General features: G+C 59.6%; 2 protein-coding genes across 4 annotated transcripts in view; one reads left to right on the forward strand and one right to left on the reverse strand.

Moving 5' to 3' along the window:
- ELMO3 (engulfment and cell motility 3) overlaps positions 1–15349 on the forward strand; it is a 20708-nt gene continuing 5359 nt past the window's right edge. Inside the window, exons 1-20 of one of the 3 annotated variants that reach the window (XR_016391004.1) lie at positions 1–309; positions 450–490; positions 601–673; positions 870–920; positions 1130–1299; positions 1384–1483; positions 1586–1737; positions 1819–1897; positions 2027–2077; positions 2162–2284; positions 2374–2505; positions 2608–2709; positions 2816–2924; positions 3033–3169; positions 3270–3433; positions 3547–3659; positions 3755–3859; positions 3964–4046; positions 4133–4219; positions 11748–11936. Coding sequence is in view for 2 of the 3 variants with exons in the window: in XM_022583493.3 (XP_022439201.1) it covers positions 232–309; positions 450–490; positions 601–673; positions 870–920; positions 1130–1299; positions 1384–1483; positions 1586–1737; positions 1819–1897; positions 2027–2077; positions 2162–2284; positions 2374–2505; positions 2608–2709; positions 2816–2924; positions 3033–3169; positions 3270–3433; positions 3547–3659; positions 3755–3859; positions 3964–4046; positions 4133–4219; positions 4307–4519 (2163 nt within the window). In the remaining variant the exon portion in view is untranslated. Of the gene's footprint in view, positions 310–449; positions 491–600; positions 674–869; positions 921–1129; positions 1300–1383; positions 1484–1585; positions 1738–1818; positions 1898–2026; positions 2078–2161; positions 2285–2373; positions 2506–2607; positions 2710–2815; positions 2925–3032; positions 3170–3269; positions 3434–3546; positions 3660–3754; positions 3860–3963; positions 4047–4132; positions 4220–4306; positions 4645–11747; positions 11937–15349 lie in introns of those variants that run through there. The other 2 variants (XM_022583493.3, XM_022583496.3) reach the window with 2 other exon arrangements.
- The window catches only part of LOC111179645 (Leucine-rich repeat-containing protein 29), a 14309-nt gene continuing 6545 nt past the window's right edge, over positions 7586–15349 (reverse strand). Inside the window, 4 exon segments of the mRNA XM_089903193.1 lie at positions 7586–8203; positions 8205–8279; positions 9438–10349; positions 10351–10431. Of these exon segments, the coding sequence (XP_089759319.1) occupies positions 7757–8203; positions 8205–8279; positions 9438–10349; positions 10351–10431 (1515 nt within the window). The 3' untranslated portion in view covers positions 7586–7756.

Genomic DNA, 15349 nt, shown 5'->3' on the forward strand with positions numbered 1-15349 from the left:
TCCTACCCTCCTACCCCCGGGGACTCCAACCCGGAACTAGCCTCTGCTCTGGCTCCCTTGGGAAGGCCGCGGCGCCTTTTCGGGAGTGGGAGCCTGGGCTGTGAGTGCGGGCCACGGGAACCAAGTCTCGGGCAGAGGAACACCTTCGTCCTCAGGGGCCTCAGACCAGGTGTGCCCTCGGCGGGAAGTTGCACATCTGGAAAGTACAGAGGCCCCCACCTCGGGTAGACTATGGTGCCCCCGCGGAATGTAGTGAAGATCGCCGTCCAGATGCGTGACGCCATCCCGCAGCTCATCCAGCTGGACCAGGTCACCCGGACTGTCTGGCCTCCGTCCACCCCACCACCTACCTCCGGGTCGTCCCTTTCCCCTCGAATAGCCCACCCCCCCTCCCCCAGGCTCCTCCCCAGCTCCCAATCCCATCCGGTGAGTGACTGTTCCACTTGTAGGCAAAACCCCTGGCCGCTGTGCTGAAGGAGGTGTGCGACGCGTGAGTGCGGGTCTGCCGGGGCACGCAGGGTGGCTGGTGGGAGGGCAGGTGGGAGGGCAGGAGGGAGAGGGCGCCCCCTACCCGCCTCGCTGAGCCTCTGCTGCCCGCAGGTGGAGCTTGCCTCACTCTGAGCGCTATGCCCTACAGTTTGCCGATGGGCACAGGAGATACATCACTGAGAACGTGAGTCCCATCCCCGCCCCACATTCCACTCTATGACCCCTTTAACCCACCTGGCTCTGACTCAGAGTCATCATCCCACTCTCTGGAACCTGATCTTTCTTTCACTGACTCCCAAATCCTCCCTTATTGACAACCCCAATTAACGAATCCTCAGAGCCCTTCTTGACTTCTCTTCATTTTCTGCCATCTTTTCCAGAACCGCACGGAGATAAAGAATGGCAGCATCCTGTGTCTCAGTACTGCCCCAGTAATGTCCCTCCCGACCATGCCCTCATTCTGTGCCCCTCTGCTATGCCTCTTCTCTGCCCGCCACTGGCACCTGGGCCCTAGGTCTGGAGGCCCCAGCCCTAGCCCCAGCTCCAGCCCAGTAGTGCCCCACCTAGTGGACCCCAAGTCCCCACATCCCCAGTTCCCACTCCTTACCTCCTCACCTGTTCTTGCTCCCACCCCTGGCAGGACCTTGAGGCTGAGCGGTTGTTGCGTGGGCTGCAGAGCGAGAGTTGTGAAGGGCGCCGGGAAGCCCTTCAGCACCTCGTTCTGCTGGCCCCAGACATGACCTTCACCCGGGAAGTCATCAGCCGTGATGGGCTTCAGAGACTAGGCTCCATCATTGAGGATGGGGACGAGTGAGCACAGGGCTGTGGTGGGTGGTGGACATGGTGGGGCTGGGCGTCCTGGTCTGGTCCTCTCAGCCCCACATGTCTCCCCAGCCTAGGAGAGGTGCTGGCCCTCGCACTGAGGGCCTTCTTGGAGCTCATGGAGCATGGCGTGGTGTCCTGGGAGACGCTCAGCATCCCCTTTGTTAGGAAGGTGGGTGGGCTTTTCTAGAGGTAACAGGTGGGGGCAGTGGAGTGGTGTCAGGGTCTGGCCTTCCATGGTGCTGAGGTGGTGACAACCCCTGCTCCTCTAAAGGTGGTGTGCTATGTGAACATGAACCTCATGGATGCATCTGTGCAGCCCCTGGCCCTGGGGTTGCTGGAGAGTGTGACCTTGAGCAGCCCTGCCCTGGGCCAGCTGGTCAAGAGTGAGGTGCCACTGGATAGGCTGCTGGTGCACCTACAGGTGTAAGTGTCTGGAGGTGGGGTACAGATGAGTGGAGCGGGGCTGGACCCTGGATGGCCGGCTGAGCCCTCTTCCTGTCTCAGGATGAACCAGCAGCTGCAAACCAAGGCCATGGCACTGCTGACAGCTTTGCTGCAGGGGGCCAGTGCTGCTGAACGTAAGGTGGGTGTCAAACCAGTGGCTGGATTGGTGGGGGGAGGAGCTGGTGGGCAGTGTGCTCCACAGTGGGCCTGCAGGATGGGTGCTCATGGTGGGGCTAAATCACCTGAGTCCCCTTCCCACCCACCTCAGCACATGCTTGACTACCTGTGGCAGAGAAACCTTCGCCAGTTCATCTACAAGGTAGGAAGGACCAGGCCAGGCAGACCCTTCCCCGCTCCTCTCCTCGTGGCCCACACTCACACCCGTGAACTGGCTGTTCTCCAGAACATCATCCATAGTGCAGTGCCACTGGGCGACGAGATGGCTCACCACTTGTACGTACTGCAGGCCCTGACGCTGGGGCTGCTGGAGCCACGCATGCGGACGCCACTGGACCCCTACAGCCAGGTAGGTGCCTTTGGGGCACACGAGGCTGGGGACGGCTGGAGCTTGGCCTTGAATCTTCAGTCTTAACACCACTCCAACAATGACCCCAGGAGCAGCGGGAGCAGCTGCAGGCCCTGCGTCAGGCTGCCTTTGAACCGGAGGGGGAGTCCCTGGGCACTGGGCTGAGTGCTGACCGTCGCCGTTCCCTCTGTGCCCGCGAGTTCCGCAAACTGGGCTTCTCTGTGAGTGACCCCTATCCAGCTCCCTGCCCTTGCCTCAAGCCAGGGCTGCTGTTGTTCCAGAGGGCTGGGCCCTTCCTCAGCTGCCTTTCCCCCTTCCCCCAGAACAGCAACCCTGCGCAGGACCTGGAGCGTGTGCCCCCTGGCCTGCTGGCCCTGGACAACATGCTCTACTTCTCCAGACACGCGCCCAGCGCCTACAGCCGGGTCAGTGACAGGGTGGGGTGGGATACGGCAGGTTGCCACCTAGGCGGGGGGTCTCCACAGCCTCAGTCGTGACTCCCCACCCCATCCTGTGCTCCCACCACCCCAGTTTGTGTTGGAGAACAGCAGCCGTGAGGACAAGCACGAGTGTCCCTTTGCCCGGAGCAGCATCCAGCTGACTGTGCTGCTGTGTGAACTGCTCCATGTCGGGGAGCCCTGTGAGTGGTACTGGGCACAGCGTGTCCAGGAACGGGGGACGGAAGGGCAGAGAGGGCCAGGGGCTGCACACACTTTCTCCCTGAGCCCCTCCTGCCCCCCCGCTCCAGGCTCCGAAACTGCCCAGGACTTTTCGCCCATGTTCTTTGGCCAAGACCAGAGCTTCCATGAGCTCTTCTGTGTGAGCATCCAGCTGCTGAATAAGACCTGGAAGGAGATGCGGGCCACTCAGGAAGACTTTGACAAGGTGCGTAGGGCGGGAACAGGGAAACCTGGGCCAGGGCAGGGGATTGTTGTGGGTCGGGGCCCAGAACTCAGGCCCTGAGCTAAGCTTGGGGTGGCCCCAGGTCACGCAAGTGGTGCGGGAGCAGCTGGCCCGCACGCTGGCCCTGAAGCCCAGCTCCCTGGAGCTCTTCCGAACCAAGGTGAACGCGCTCACCTACGGGGAGGTCCTGCGCCTGCGGCAGACAGAGCGGCTGCATCAGGAAGGCACACTGGCTCCTCCCATTCTGTGAGTTGGTGGGGATGGGTCCCAGTCCTAGCCCCCACCTTCCCTGCTGCCCCCTGGGCCTCGCTCAGGCCCAGGTCGTCCTGTTCAGCGAGCCCCCTCCCCCCCTTCCCCAGGGAGCTGCGGGAGAAGCTGAAGCCAGAGCTCATGGGCCTGATCCGACAGCAGCGTTTGCTCCGCCTCTGCGAGGGGACACTCTTCCGCAAGATCAGCAGCCGACGGCGCCAGGGTCATTGCTTGGGCAGTGGGGCTGGAGAGCGGCTGGGCTGGGGTCAGGGCGTGTCCCTCTCATCACTCCTTCCCTCTTACCCTTTCTGCCCACAGACAAGCTGTGGTTCTGCTGCCTGTCCCCCAACCACAAGGTGCTGCAGTATGGGGATGTGGAGGAGGGCGTCGGCCCGCCCGCCCCCGAGAGCCTGCCTGAGCAGCGTAAGGAGGGCAGGGTGGGGGTCAGACACCTGCTCTTCCCAGACCGCCGCCCCACCCCGGGACCGCCTGGGGTCCCAGTGGTCAGCCCTACCTTCTTCCTGCAGTCCCTGTGGCCGACATCAGGGCACTGCTGACAGGCAAGGACTGCCCCCACGTCCGGGAGAAGGGCTCGGGAAAGCAGAACAAGGTGAGTGCAGTGGGGACCAGGGGCTCCTTCCCGCCCGCTCCTGCCATGCCCCCTGCTTAGTGCTCCTGGCTCCCTTGCTTCCCCAGGACGTCTGTGAGTTAGCTTTCTCAGTCAGCTATGACCACGGGGAGGAGGAGGCATACCTCAACTTCGTTGCCCCATCCAAACGGGAGGTGAGTGTCTGGGCAGGCTGAGCAGAGTCGGGCAGACGGGCAGGGGAGGAGACGGGAAGGCCCTCATGGAGATGGCCCCATCCCCAGTTCCACCTGTGGACAGATGGGCTGAGCGCCCTGCTGGGCAGTCCCATGGGCAGTGAGCAGACACGGCTGGACCTGGAGCAGCTGCTGACCATGGAAACCAAGCTGCGGTTGCTGGAGCTGGAAAATGTGCCCATCCCTGAGCAGCCACCCCCCGTTCCCCCGCCCCCCACCAACTTCAACTTCTGCTACGACTGCAGCATCACTGAACCTTGACAGTGAGGTTGGCCAAGGGCCACAGCTGCTGCCACTGTGGTGGCCACAAAGGGTGGAGGGGGGGAGAAGCACAGGCACCCTGACCAGCAGAGGCTGCAGCAGAAATAAAGTCTGCTTGGCTCTTAGACATGTGTTGAGCGAGCTCTGAACCCTGCAGGCTAAGCCTGCCTTCAAGCTTAGCTGGCAGATAAGATGAGGGCGTCAGGCCAGGGCCACAGCTTGGGGCCGCAAACCTGGGCAGCTACAGTTCAGGGGCTGGTGTTCTGAAGGACGGTGGGGACCGGCTGGCCCTGTTACCCTTCTCCAACGTGAGTCCTCAGCCTCCCTCAGTGCTAGGCCTGCAAAGAAGGATGGCCTGTAGTCTGGGGGCACCAGCTGAGAGAGGTCTGGGGCTGCCAGCCAGCTGAGGGTGAGGTGGTAGGGCAGGAGGCATTTCCCCAAGTGGATGCCTTTCTGGGCGCCATTAACAGGAGCCTAGTCTGGGAGCCATGTTTCCAGAAGAAGACTCCTGACAGTCTGAGCTCAGTCCTCAACCCTGCTTGGCCCTTCCCCTGCGTCATTTGTGGGTCGTGACGGCCTCCTGTTGAGAGGCGTGAAGGGAGAGATGTGAAGTTGGGTATGCTTTGTGCTGAAGGGCAAACTCAAGGTTCCAAAAGATGTTCCCCAGGCCAGTGGGAGGATGTAGGCTGATTCTGACAAGAGGGAATTTAGTGCAGCAAGCCTGCATTCTGATTAAAACCCAACTGCAGCAGCATGGGTGGGGTGGGGGCCACAGACAGGCCAGCTGGAGGTGAAGCTTGGAGGCTATGGTCATAGACCCCAAGCCTCTGAGGCAAAGAGGAGCACACCCACCCACAGGACCCACGGGCAGGCTGGAAGCTGCCAGCCACCACCCTCTGACCTCCTCCATGCCTCTCACTACCTCTCTTTCCCAGTGCCTCCTCAAAATATCTTTTTTAAGTGTTAACCATCACCATGTTACCTAAAAACTGATGATACGACACCTCCTTTGAAGAATGTTCTGGGGGAGTATTTGTTCCCCCTCTCTAGCTATGCTTCTGACTTGGGCATTCAGGGCCCCACGTGCCCACTCCTGCATTCAGACTTCCCACTGCACTTAGAATAGTCCCTGTTGAGTTCAAGGTGCAAATGGGGAGCCCAAGTGCAGTTAAGTCTCCTAATACCATCAATTCTTCCTTCTCAGTGTCTCCAGTCCCTTGTTACAGGCCACCATCATCTTGGCAGGAACCTCCTGACTTCCTGCCTCCTGTCTCGCCCTTCCAGTCTTCTCAATACCAACTACCACACTGCTTTCTCAAACAGGAAGCCGATCTGATTACACACTCACACACACACTGTCTCCCCTGTATTCTTCGGTGTCTCCCTATTGACCGTGGATAATGGTCACGGTACCATGATTGAACAGAATTGAGATGGGTTGCAGACGCGTTGTGGTTTAGCCCTTTCAACAGAGTGCTTGTGGCTTACAGAGTCACAAGCATGTGGACCAAGGATGCTCGGTCCAAGCTGGCATCCTCCCTGCCTGCCATGGGACTGGGACTACCCCTACACCCGGCGCCAGCTCTGGCCTGCCCATGTGCACCTCCCTGGTCCCTTCTGCCTAATTGTCTCCTTCCCTCCCTCCTCTTTTTTCACTGACTTGAGTCTTTCCTTGACCTCCCAGGCTAAGCTTATAGCTTCTGTCTCTGTTTAGGAGGTTGGACTAGACCTCTAATGACCCTTCCTACCCACAGATGCTATCCTCTTCAGTGTCTTTTGTGTGTGTGTGGGTGTGTGTGCTGAAAACAGCCTCACTGACTCAGGCAGCCTTAATCACTGCTCCTGGGATCTGGCTGGGATGAGGGTACACAGACATGCCTTTGCTGCAGGACATGTCCTGGGGCTTGTGCTGGGGAGAGGCCTCTGGAGTCTCCCACCCTGTGGGGAAGAAGCTAGGACCTGCTGGGGGCACCTGTAGGGCTTTGGGCCAGGTGTGAGGAAGAAACTGTTCCTCTGGTGTTTCCTACACATTGTCCCTGGGCTGGGCTGCTTCATCTGAGGTGGGGAGGGAAGGGGCCCTTTGGTCTGAGAACTTCGGACAAGGAGGTGAGATCTGGAATTTTTAATCTTGTGTATACAACAAAGACTGTGGCTTGGCTGCTAAAGCTCAGTGCTGGTAGGGGGCTGGGAGAGCTGTGGGGAACAGCACAGGCCTTAGTGTGAGAAGGGGCAGGGCCAGAGGCACAGGGTCTGTTCCTCCCAGCACCAGACCCAGCCCACCTGTGGGCCTGGCCTCTGGACCCAGGCCTGGACAGGAGAGCAGGAGCTGGCATTTCCAGGGGCCTGTGGCAGCGACATGTAGCTGGAAAAGGTTCCTGCTGGGCCGTGGGGCAGACTGGGGCAGGAAGCCCCTTGGGCTGCCCTGATATAGTCCCACCCTTAGTCCTAGAAAAGGGGTTTTTAGCTTGGGGAAGGGGCTCTGGGGCATGTAGCAGAGGGAGGTGGGAGGCACTGAGTCAAACTCCTGGTCAAGAGGCCAGGCCTGGAGCCTCTGGAGGTGACAGAGGCTGAGCCACAGGGCTGGTTACTGACCTGGCCTCAGAGTGTTAGGGTCAGGTCAGCCCCTCCCACGAAGCAGGACTGGACGCAGGTCACCTCAGGCAGTTGGGCTTGGAAGCGCCTGACGGAAGCCATGCTGATGCCAGGACACATGGCCACATCTGCCATCCGGAGCTGCTTGCACGCCTGCCCAGTGGAACCCAGCGTTCCGCAGGGAGGCCACTGGGCGAGCGCTTGACCCGGCACGGGGCCCCAGCCCAGCCCCTACACTGTGTAGCACCGGACACACTCACTGCTCCGAGCGCTGACTGCACCTGGACAGGTTGAGGTGCTGCAGCCTTGGCCGGGAGCCGGCTGCCTGGACCCAGCCCTCGTCGCTGAGGTGGCTGCAGTGACTCAGCACCAAGCGCTCCACGCTGGGGCAGCCTCTGGCCGCAGCCAGCAAGCCCTTTTCTGTGAGTGCTGGCAACAGGCTCAGTGACAGCCGCCTCAGCTGGGGGACCTGGAGCATCTGTGAGGATGGCGGGGGGCGGGTGGTGTGGCGCTGGAGCCCTTCCAGCTTCCCCTACCCCCAGCCAGAGGAATGGCTACGGGCAGCAGAAGCCAATGAGAAATGACTTTTTCCAGGCAAAAAGTGGGTTGGCCCCGACCGCTGGCTTCAGCCGCAGGGCCCTCAGCCTATCCACATCCCCAGCCCCACACCTTGGTCAAACTGGCATCAGTCAGCTTGCTGCAGGCTGTGAGGTCCAAGTCCCGTAGGGCCTGCAGCGTGAGTAGGGCGGGCCCTGTGGCCGGGGAGAAGGGTCCTTTTGCAGCTGGAGGCCCGATGCCCACCTCTCGGGGTGGCTGTGAGAGGAAACCCTTGCTTCCCAGATTCCTCCTGAGTTTGGCCTTCAGCTGTTCCCAGAGACAGGCGCAGGAGGGGCAGGAGGGCAGCTGAGCCCAGGGACTGCCCCGCCCGCCATGACCTCGAGGGTCCCACGCCTGCGGCCCCTGCAGAGTCTCCTCACTTGGTTGCCCCAAGCCCAGAAGCCCCTGGTCACGGAGCTCCTTGCACCAGGCCAGGCGCGGGACTGACAGGTGGGTGAGGTAGGTGCAGATGGCCTGCACGGTCCGGTTGGTGGGGGGCCACGCAGGAGGATAAGTCTAGCACCCTGAGGCTTGGGCCCAGCGCTAGCATCAGGGAGAGCACTGAGGCGTCCTAGGAGGGAAGTGGAAGAGGGAGAGGGCAATGGAGTGGTGGCTTGTGCCTGTGTCACCGGGCTTGGCGGGGGTCACTAGGAAGGTTCTGCCCAAGGTTCCAGCCCCACAGGCAACAGGAAGCTGCCACAGGGTCCACGGAAGGAAGCAACAATATTCCTGTGCTGGTGAGTGTGAGTGGACCTGGTGGGCTGCAGTGGTGGGACGCCAGGAGAAAAGCAAATGCCTAGGTTGGCTGGGGCAGGAAGGATGCAGGTGAAAGTTTCTAAGGTGTTCACCCTGCCTGTGCTCCCAGAACCAGTGGTGGACATCTGATTCTCACTGAGCCAGTCAAATATGCTCCCTCTAGGACTGTGAGGTCACAGAGCGGGTAGGGCTGCCACCACCAGGAGCAGGAACTAAGGGCAGAACAGAGGAAGCAGCTTTGTAGAGGGATGCAGAGACACGGGAAGGCGGGGCCCCAGAGAGAGCAGCTGAGAGATGCACAGTGGTGAAGCCGTGAGGATGGAGTAGGGCAGGGGAAGAGGGGCACTTGGAGGAAAAGGCTGAGATGCTTTTCAGGCGGGCAATGCTCTGGGCACAGTGCTAGATTGAAGTAATAATTTGCTAAAGAGGAAGAGACTGACACTGCAGGAAGACAGGGACGCCACCCAGAGGGACAGGGCTGAGCCCTATTGAAGGAACTGGCTTCAGTCAAGAAATGACCCTTCTGCTCCCACGTCACGTTACCTCCCTTGGGCCCTGCCTGAACCATGACGGCTGTGTAACCTTGGTACCCCTTCCCCGCAGGGCTCAGTTCTGTCACCCCTTTCATCAGCCTTCCTGGCCCTCAGAACACCCACCCTCACTCCCCTCCCCAGACTGCAGTGGTCACCAATCACTTGGCTCGTGAGGTATGTGCCACCTTGTGGGCTGGGCCCCCTGGTCTCCTGGACCTCCCTCTACCTGGACCCACTGTGGGGCTGCGGGGAGGAGTGCTGGCAGCAGACCTGTCTGTCTAGGCTCCTTTCCTCTTCCCGACTGTGTCCCCAGTTCAGCTCTAACTACTCCTTGGACACAAACACTGGGCGCCTCCCTGGCGCCACGCTCCCAGTTCCCCCAATCCCTGGTCCTGGTGAGGAAGGAAGGAAGGAAGGAAGGAAGGGGATGGGATGCTCACCTTGAGTGAGGAGCAGTAGGCCAGGCTGAGGGAGGCCAGTGGGTGTGGAGCTCCGCACACCAAGCCCAGGGCCTGGGCCGATTCCCGCCCTCTCACCAAGCTGCACTCGGCCATGTCGAGGCTCTGCAGCTCCCGCAGGCCCCCTAGGGCTGAGCACCTCGCATCCGTCAGCCGCTGCAGCTTCCTCAGGCTCAGGTGCCACAGACGCCGCAGGCCCCGGCTCACAGCCAAGAGTGCCCCGTCAGCCAGTTCTGAGCAGCCGCTGAGGTCCAGGAAGGTAAGGCCTGGTTGCTGGTGGCAAAGGGTGGCCACAGCCTCTGTGAAGAGGTCCCGGCAGCTGTGCAGGCTCAGCTCCTGCAGTTGCAGCCCGGCCACCTGGCCCAGGGCCTGCAGGGCCTCGGGTGGCAAGCCAGTGCCACTCAGGCCCAGGGCGTGCAGCCTACCAGCCTGCTCCTTCACGAATTGCAGCAGGTTGCGGAAGGAGAGTTGGGAAGGGGAGGAATCCTGGGGGCCGATGGAGCCCTGGGCTGGGCCTGGCTCGAAGGTGAGGTGGCAGCAGGCCAAGGAGAGGCGCTCCAGGCTGAGGACACAACTGCTGAGCCGGTTGAAGCTGAGATCGGTCAGGTCCCGCAGGCTAGCCAGACTGAGCTCACGGAGGCCGCTCAGTGCCTGCTGGACCCGCTGTGCTGTCTTGGGCTGAGCTAGCAGCATGCCTGACGTGAAAAGGCTGTTGCAGCCACTGAGGTCAAGGAAACGCAGGGCCGGGCAGCCCAGGATCAGGGCCACGAAGGAGGCCTCTGTGGGGCTGCCCCCACCAAGGCACAAGCTCTGCAAGTGCAGGCCCAGGTGGTAGGCAACAGACTGCAGCACCTGGTGTGAAGCCGGCGAGCCATCCAGGTTGGTCAGGCTGATGGCAGCAGATGCCCCTGAGACGCAGGCTCTTGACGGTCGGAAGGGAGGCAGAGGACACGGGGATGTTGTACCTTGCGTTGGCCTATGGGACAGCAGCGGGCCCGGGGTTAACACACTCTGGTCTCAAGAGTGTGCTGGCCATCGGGTCTGGGGGCAATTCGCTGGCCAGATTTGAGGGCAGGTCAGGGAAGGGGTTTTCTACAATGGGGACCCACTGTGGTGTGTGGTGTCATGTGTGCTTGAGGGGGTGCTGTTGGGAAGTGGAAGCTGGGAGGATGGGTCCCACTGGGGGTCCAAGGGGACGACTACGAGGGGAGGACAGGAAGGTTAGTGACGGACAGGACTGAATGCCTATGGAGGGCCTGGGCCAGAGTGGGGACTTAGCACGCTGAGTACAGGAGGGCTGGGGGGGACCTGGAGGAGAGCCAGAGAAGCCCCCCGGCAGCAGGAGGACAAAGTATGCTGGACCCCAACTTTTGGGACTTTCAGAAGGTGGCCCTGAGACCCATGGACTCGGCTCCAAATCCAGGGCCTCAGCTTGGCCTTAGCTAAGCAGTCAGCTTCCCCCACTTTCGCGAGAGCATATAAATAGCCCTCGGAACAGCTGAGGGCGGGAAGAAGGTACGCAGGTGTTGCTCAGCACAATTCCCCGTGGCCCAGATGCCAGAGATCTGGGACAGGCAGTGAGGCCGAGGTCCCCTGGTGGCCACACACATTTAGTGTCTCAGCCACATGAATGTTTACAAAAATGGGTTTTGTGTGTGAGTGAAAACGTGCTCACGCACTGAGTGTGGTGTGCGCATGCGTGGGGGCGTGGGCGCGCTCACAAGTGTAGGCCCTTCAGGCTCGAGACTTCAAGACGTGCTTGTGAGCCCTGGGGCTCATCTTTAGAGGGTCTGTCTTATCTGTCCAGGTAAGGAGGGAGAAGCCTCCCGTTTCTGTGGGCAGGAGTTCATAGGATGAATTTCAGAGGCAGGGAGGAAGCTGAGTTGGCCCTGCCGTAGAGGAACAGGGGAGCGAGCGCGGGGAGCACACAGTCGGAGTTGGGTGGGGCTGGGAGGCAAGCTCAGGGCTAAGTTGTTGTGGGAAAAAGCTGGCTTGTTTACCAGTTTGGGGAGCCCCCAGTGAGGGAGATGTTTTTGTGGAACCTTCCCTGACCTTGTGCCAGAAGGAGCCAAAGGACAGTAGCTACAGGAATGTGTGGAACTGGTCTGTGGGGGGAGGGAGAAGAGGACTTGGCTTCTAAAATCCTAGCCCCATTTCTCTACCCCTGACCAACGCCCAGGTTGCAGGCAAGTGGTACTCAAAGGCTCTTGTTTTCACAAGCAAGCTCCCCAAAAAACCTGTCCTGTGAGTAACGGCAAGAACAAGCTGACATTCCCTGCTTGTTCTCCACAGAACATCATCAAAAGGGAACCAGAAAGGTAGAAATGACGCCTAATACGCACTCCCCGCAAGATACTTATCAACAGGATTCTCCCAGGAAGACGTGTGGAACTCATTCCCAGGTGTGGAGAATCAGCCTGGCTTCTGCCCCAGAGAGAAGCAGCTGACTATGGCTGTCCTCACGGGAAGGAGGAGCGTACGGTAAGAGGGAGACCAGCGCCGGGCGAATTTCACGGGAATCAGGGTGTCAAACCAGGTTCCCATTTCAGACCCTGTGGTCAGTATGGATGAGATGAGCTCTCCCCACAGATTCCCCGCGTGGACGCTGGGAGACAGTGGGGTAGTGGGGACTCCCGAGGACCTGGGTCCCTCTCTCAGATTTAAGGAGAGCTGGGGAAGATCTCAGTGTGTGAGGTTCGGGAGGGTACCGAAAAGATCAGGGAGAAAAGGTTCTAGAAAGGAAAGGTAAAGCGTGCCTCCAGCCCTTTCAAAGCCCTGCAGTGACGACAGATGAGCCAGTCTGATGATGAGTAGAATGAACTCTGGCTGGGGGAGTGCAGAGCGGTGCTGGTTGCCAGGCAGCACCTGCCCCCAATAGTCACATGCCACCCCCGCAGGCCCCAGCTCCAGCAGCCTCCAGTCTTCCTTCTTTCCCTGTCTTCCTGAGTCCTGGCTGCCAGGAAAGTTCTTCCCTCTCCCAACTGCCTTCCTGTGAACAAGGTAGATGAACAGCCCAGCGTCCAAGTACAGGGCTGGCAGGTGGCAGCAAAAGCTACCCAATAATGGGGCAGGGCCTGGCCTAAAGGACTTCCAGCTATGGGGCCAGGGTGAGATTTTAGACTGCCTCCTTGCTCCCCACTGTTTTTCTTGGTGGGGAGGAGGAAGCCTGTAAGCCATCACCGAGGTGGTCTACCTGGGACTCAAATACAGGAGCCCAGGAGCAGCCTGTTAGGGATATTTATCATCTGTGGGGGCAGAGCAGCAGGCTTCTGGGTTCTGGTCCTTGGCCCCAGTGTAGGAAAGTCCCCCTTCCCAGGCCCTAGGAAGATGCTTCTAAAGGCCTAAGGGAGGACTACACAGGTACCTGCTCCAGCTTCAGCCACCCCATCACAGAGGGGCCGACTAGCCCCCTGGGCTCCTCCCTTCCCAATGCCGGCATCTTAAGAGTAAATGCGAAATCATTTGGAAAATGCCCTAAACTTGCTAAAAGCAATACATGTCCCTTGACTGTGAGAGGCCAGGACTCTGTCGTAACTACTGAAGTCCTGAGCTGAGATGGCAGGCCTGTGTGCAGACTTGAAAAGCCATCTGACGGAGACGTGGCCCTCCTGTCTGCTGGCACAGGAATCCAAAGTTAACACGCCTGTTTTCCAGAAGCCCTTTGAGAAAATATATGCCCTGGTGCCCAGAGGCTTTGGTCTCCAGAGAGGAGTCAGACTTTGGGGGTCATTTCCAGAGGCGTTATAGACGCCTTGGGCAAGAGAAGGCCGCAGGGGGTGGGAGCCGTCCTGAGTTCTTCAGTGACCAGCCCAGTGGCAGGCAAATAGCACCCCCGCCCTGGTACGGACAGAGCCTGGGTGTATTGTTGGGGTGCTGCCTTTGTCTACCTTCTTATTTGAGAAAATATGGAATTAAGTGGGGGCAGGTCAGGGAGAATAAGAAGTCATGAAGTCTAGTATCCTAGCCTGGTCTGGAGCCATATAGGCCCCAGCTTGGCCTTGGTCAGCCAGAATCTTCTGTAGCACCTACTAGCTGGGGCTCCACCTCCTTATCAAGCTGCTGAGCCCTGGGAGATGGTTCCTGCCAACAGGGTTCCGCAGATTGGTCTCTGGGACGTGGTGCCGGCAGGGCCCTAGATGCTCAGGTATCTGTGGCCTGGCTTCCCAGCACTCCCAGCCCTGGGGGTGGAGTGGGGGACTGAGTTTTGCAGAGGCACCAAACGGGTCTTTGTCAATGTTCTATCTGGAGTTCAGAGTTAGCTGGAGAAGCCCCAGTGCTAAAATGGTAGACTCTACGATCCCAAACTCTGACCCTGGTCTCCTCCTTTTCCTCCCTCCCTTACTCCTATACCAATCTCACCTTTATCCCCGGGGCCTGACTGCCCACTTGGCTTCTTCTGTGCTCTCCTTCCTTGCTGGACTCCAAGAGGCCTCCCCTGGATTACCTCTCCTCAGGGTCCTTGTGGCCCTGCCTGTCATGCTGCTGTCTGTGCCCATTCTCCTTGCCCCCTGCCTGGCCAGGGATGATGAGACCGCTGCCTCCTCTGGGTGTGTGCTGGGGATACAGAATTCTGCCCGAGGAAGCCGTGGCCTCCCCTCGTGCCTGCACTGTCAGCACTGGCCTGCCCACTCCCACCTCCTCACTGCCTCCCCCTCTCTTCTCACTCCCCTCAGACTTCTCTCCAAGCCCACTATCTTCTCCAGCCCCTGACGCTACTGTAGCTCCCTCCCCTCACTCCAGCCTTCTTACAGATGACCTGACCATTTCAAAAAGAAACCAAAGCCCCTTAGGTGGGAAGGCCCTCCCTTTTCCCTGTTCACATCCACCAGCCCACCCCTGGCAGGACCCATCCTAACCTCCTTCCCTCTCCTGCTCTTTGGTTCAGGGTGACCCCCTTCTCCCGGCCTACTGAGCCTGTCCCCCACCCTCTCCTCTGAGAACCCTGCCTTTCCACTGCTCGTTCCCCAGAGTCCACAAACACCCCGGAGTCTTAGCAAAGGCCTCCCTTGATCCTGCATCCCCTCTTCTCACCTTTCACCCCCTCCCCTCCACTGTCAAGCTGCTTGGAAGCACATGGGCGCCCACACCCACTGTGGCCACCTCTTTACCATGGCTTTGCCCACTTACCCCTCCACCACTGCCCCCACAGAATCACTCATTCCCAGCAACAGCTCCTCTCTGGCAAGGTCACCAGCATCTGGGGGCTCCCCTGAAGACTTCCCACAAGTGTCCTCTCTGCCATGCCATGCTGCCTGCTATGGATGGCCAGTCTCCCCTGATGCTCTCTCCCACTGGGGGTTCCGAGACTCTGCCCTCTTGGCTCTCCTACCTTCTAGCCTGCTTTCCATTCAGGGTCACCAAAGAAGAGAAGGACCCAGTCCGTAGACCAGTGGGTTATCCATGGGTTGTTCCATTCTAACACACACACACACACACACACACACACACACACACACACACACTCCCTCCACGTGTACCCAGCAGACTTCATCCCATTCCAACTACTTTGTTTTCCACACCTTCTTCCTGAGCACCAGATACTGGGAGCCATGATCTGATGGACCTCTCTCCGGATTCAAGGATGCAATATGCCCAAATCTGAGTTTACTGTCCTATTGCTGGTCTCTGGCCCTTCTCCTAAACTCTCAGTGCCCTCTACCACATCACCTAAGTCAGAAATCTGGGAGTCATCCTAGACCGCTCCCTCACATCCACAATGATGGAAGTCCTTTCCATTCCATCTCTTTGATACATTGTAATATGTCCCTCTGCTCCCCCCTCATTGCTCTGCCTTAGTTCAGGTGTCCTTATTGTCTGTCAGAAATATATTAAGCAGTTTCCTCCTGATCAGGGTCCGGGCCTCCAGTCTCCCTGGCTCCAGTCTATCCTTGCTA

The sequence above is a fragment of the Delphinapterus leucas genome, chromosome 20 (assembly GCF_059928025.1).
Source record: "Delphinapterus leucas isolate spDelLeu-1000000601 "Yukka" chromosome 20, BTC_Dleu_Yukka2, whole genome shotgun sequence".
In the NCBI taxonomy this organism is placed as follows: domain Eukaryota; kingdom Metazoa; phylum Chordata; class Mammalia; order Artiodactyla; family Monodontidae; genus Delphinapterus; species Delphinapterus leucas.